The sequence below is a fragment of the Pundamilia nyererei genome, unplaced genomic scaffold (assembly GCF_000239375.1).
Source record: "Pundamilia nyererei isolate P.nyererei 1_Seehausen unplaced genomic scaffold, PunNye1.0 scaffold00001, whole genome shotgun sequence".
In the NCBI taxonomy this organism is placed as follows: domain Eukaryota; kingdom Metazoa; phylum Chordata; class Actinopteri; order Cichliformes; family Cichlidae; genus Pundamilia; species Pundamilia nyererei.
In genome coordinates this window covers 9663708-9667093 of record NW_005187402.1, presented here as the reverse complement: position 1 = coordinate 9667093, position 3386 = coordinate 9663708, and the positions used below count along the sequence as shown (strand labels likewise).

General features: G+C 47.7%; 1 protein-coding gene across 1 annotated transcript in view; it reads right to left on the bottom strand.

The window, feature by feature from the left end:
• Positions 1–3064, bottom strand: part of fgf16 (fibroblast growth factor 16) — a 4816-nt gene extending 1752 nt beyond the window's left edge. Inside the window, exons 1-2 of the mRNA XM_005719758.2 lie at positions 2417–3064; positions 935–1038 (exon numbers count right to left, since the gene is read on the bottom strand). Coding sequence (XP_005719815.1) covers positions 935–1038; positions 2417–2690 — 378 coding nt within the window. The 5' untranslated portion in view covers positions 2691–3064. The remainder of the gene's footprint in view (positions 1–934; positions 1039–2416) is intronic.
• Positions 3065–3386: the final 322 nt, after the last annotated feature.

The window sequence follows — 3386 nt, the reverse complement described above, 5'->3', positions numbered from 1 at the left end:
ACCTCATTGGATCAAACGCTTGTCATGGTCTGGTGGTTGTTGGACGGAAGCACCCTTTTACCCGCTATCCTCCCCTCCCTGGCCCCTCAGACTCATACATGTCTACATGGCTCCCTCTGTCAGTCAGATGACTCAGTCAGGTGTGCAATTACCCCCAAATCACTGCCTCCCACCACCACCCCGGGTCAAAGCTCCAGGATGGGAGCCAGACTCTGATAGTATGCAGTAACAATATCTGCACTTTCCACATAATGGCCGTGCTTAAAAGTAGCCTCTGTTCGAAATGCTTGGGGGAGGTGCGGGGTAGTCTGAGCCCTGAGAGGCCCCCTCAGGTAATGCCCTGGGACACCTGATACAGGTAAAGCCTCACATACTTCCCCTTCATTGTCTTCATCTCTTCCCTTTCCTCTCCCTGTGACTGCAGGTATGCACCATGTGTCGGTCGGAAAGAGAGGCTGTTGGAAAAACTACCAGATCTCTCTTCTATGTTTTTTACAGCACTGCAGGTCAAACTCAAGAGCAGGGAGGTGCAATCTCCACCAAATTCACACACAGCTCACATCCAGAGTAACGTCAGCCCTTCCCGTCTCCACTTTGGGAAAATATGTAAATATTTCCGCATATCTCAAAACTAAATGAAGTGGTCGGTTTTCACTCTGAAAGCTGATTATCCTCAACTCCCCTCACACAGAAAACAAGTGTAAGTAATAGGAAACATACTTGTTTTGTCTGACTGTGCTTTTGCCCATCTGCTGCATATGGGAACCTTGTTAAACGTTTTGATAGCTCTGTACTGACATGTGTTGTAGAAAAAAAGAAAGACACATGAATGAAGGAAAGTTTAATTCCTTGGGAATGACTAGGCGATAGTATATTCTTTAAGAGTGGTTGTCGGTGAGGGGTGGTGAAGTGAAAGGAGGGGTTTTTGACTCACCGACCCATAGAGCTCTCCTTTCTCATTCATGCCGAGGTAGAGTCCAGCGTCCACCCCTCTGATGCTCACCAGACCTACTGCTATACTTATGAACTCCAGGATACCTGAGGTCAAACACATAACATGGAAACACTGGTGAGACAAGCCCACAAACTCAGTGTGATCACCCCTAAAGAACGCAAGCAGGTGGCCTCTTTTAATCTGACTGCAGACCAGTCCTTACTGTCATTTTATGCAAAATCCTGCAGCTATTCCAGACTTCATTTGAAAATTTGCCGTTTTAAGGCCATTAAGCAATCGAAGGGCTGCCTCTCCTTCTACCTATGAGATTTTTAATAGCTTATAAATGCGCTCATCCTGTCTTTGGGACTTCCCCCGCAGGCTGTGAAGTCGCTTTTATGAAGCTGAGACGTGGGTTACTTGTTTAGTGAACCGCTGACTCGGAGGAAGTTACAATAAAGCGAACATCTACATCAAAGGCTGGGAAACAACTGGTAAAATTAAAAGCCACTGTTGATGCGGAGGTTAGTCAGAGAGGATCCAGCTGCCTGTGCTGACTGGCAGAGAGGCCAGCCTACAGCCACCTGGTCCCCATCTCCGCGACTTCATCCCATGTCAGAGGATGACATAGAAGATCCTTCTCATTTATTTATTTGAAGAGGGGTGTGTCCCATACCCCTGTAATCAAAACCACGCAGTTCTCACAAAGATCTTTGCACTTTAAATCTAAGCGAAGCCAGAAACAAACACGCGGACCACCCATGTCTCTAAAACCGGCTCGTTTTGGCTCAAGTTTGAACATTAAACCTTCTCTGAATTCCGCAGTGGTCACGCTTTAATTTAGAGATATTCCGCCTTTCCCCCCCTTACCCGTTTTCGCCCGGCCTGCACCTGTGACGAGTCTGCGCGAGACATGTGCGAGTCTGCCCTCTGACCTCGTTTGATTCGCGTGTCGCGCGAGCCGCACACAGTTTTTCAACCTTCTATTTGTAAAGTTAATACAAACATAATAAAAACAGGCCACGAGACTAGAATTAAATCAAGTACTGTTATTTTTTTTAATGATATCATATACATACCTGTGTTTCCTGCTGTGAAATAACGTCTGTTAACGAGAGAAAACCCTCTGCGCGCGCGAGAGCCTGCGAGCCTGTTGTTGCTGTCGCTGCAGGACGCGCGCGCTCGCTGCTTGTTTGCGCCTGATTAGAGACACCTGTGGCCCACGCGCAGCGGGGATTGCCAGAAAAAGGTGTGTGCCCTCGCGCCAGGTGACAGTGACGCACGAACGAGTATTCACCGGGGACGCTCAGAAGAAACTTCTTGATAAAACCCCTTCTTAACCGGGTATATATGTATGGGGGAAAGTTGACCCCTTTCTCATTTACAGTTTTGGAGATAAATGGGGTATTAAAAATAGTTCGGTAAAGATTAAAATGAAATTCTGTCTCCAAATAATAGATCAAAGAATAAAGAAATACTGACCAAACCTGCTGTGGTCCTGTCTTGTCCCGTGCACTGTGCCATTGGGGAATATCTCTAGCTGGAAGCCGGTCCTGCAGTAGAGCTGCCGCCGCCTCAAGATCCCTTTGAGGTGGCCGAAATCTGTGGGCGACCCGCGCTGCACTCTGCCTTCAATCTGCCCCAGTCGCTCATTCAGCCCTATGGGGGACTCTGTTACGGGCATAGTCCCCACCGAAGAGAGAGTGCTTTGTAAATCCAAGCCGAGCGTCCCCAGAACACTCACGACCTCTGCCATTGTGTGCACAGCTGTCAAATTAAACGACGGTATTTTGGGATGTAATCGGTAAATTCAGGAAGGAGAGAAAAGTTCACAGAAGTCCGGTCCATGCACGCCAAAAAGCGTACCACGCAGCGCGCCGTTGCTCCTCCAAATCAGCGCAGTCCTCTCAGTTTATTGATGGTGCTTTGCTGCAATCATGAGTTTGATATCTGTGTTTATCAAATAGAAAGACTCTATTATATACATGCTCCCCACGCATTCTCACATTGGATATTCAGACACAAGCCACGCCTGGCTGGCATCCCTTCTTACGCGCATCAGTTTGCTTTACTTAATGTGCACTTTCAGTCCAACTTTTTTTTTTCTTCTTTCTCTCTACTTGTGATGGTGCCGCTGTCCGTGCGTGCGTGTCTCTGCCCTCTCAGAGAGCCGTATCTGATCCTCCGATCAAATAAATCCTGGTCAAGAAGTATCTTCTTCGCGTAGTTCCCCCGTTTTGCGCTCCGTGGCTTTCGGATAAAGCCGCACCGCTTGTTTCAGGGCAGCAATGTCTGGTAAAAGTTTGTGGAGCGGAATCAAAGATCACCATGGCCAAAAGACAAATGACAGCTGGCGTAAAGCCGAAAATGCACCATAAGTTGTGAGAACTACTTCACCACAAAGCCAATCCATAATGTATACTGACTGGGTTTTGAGTCACACCACAGACTC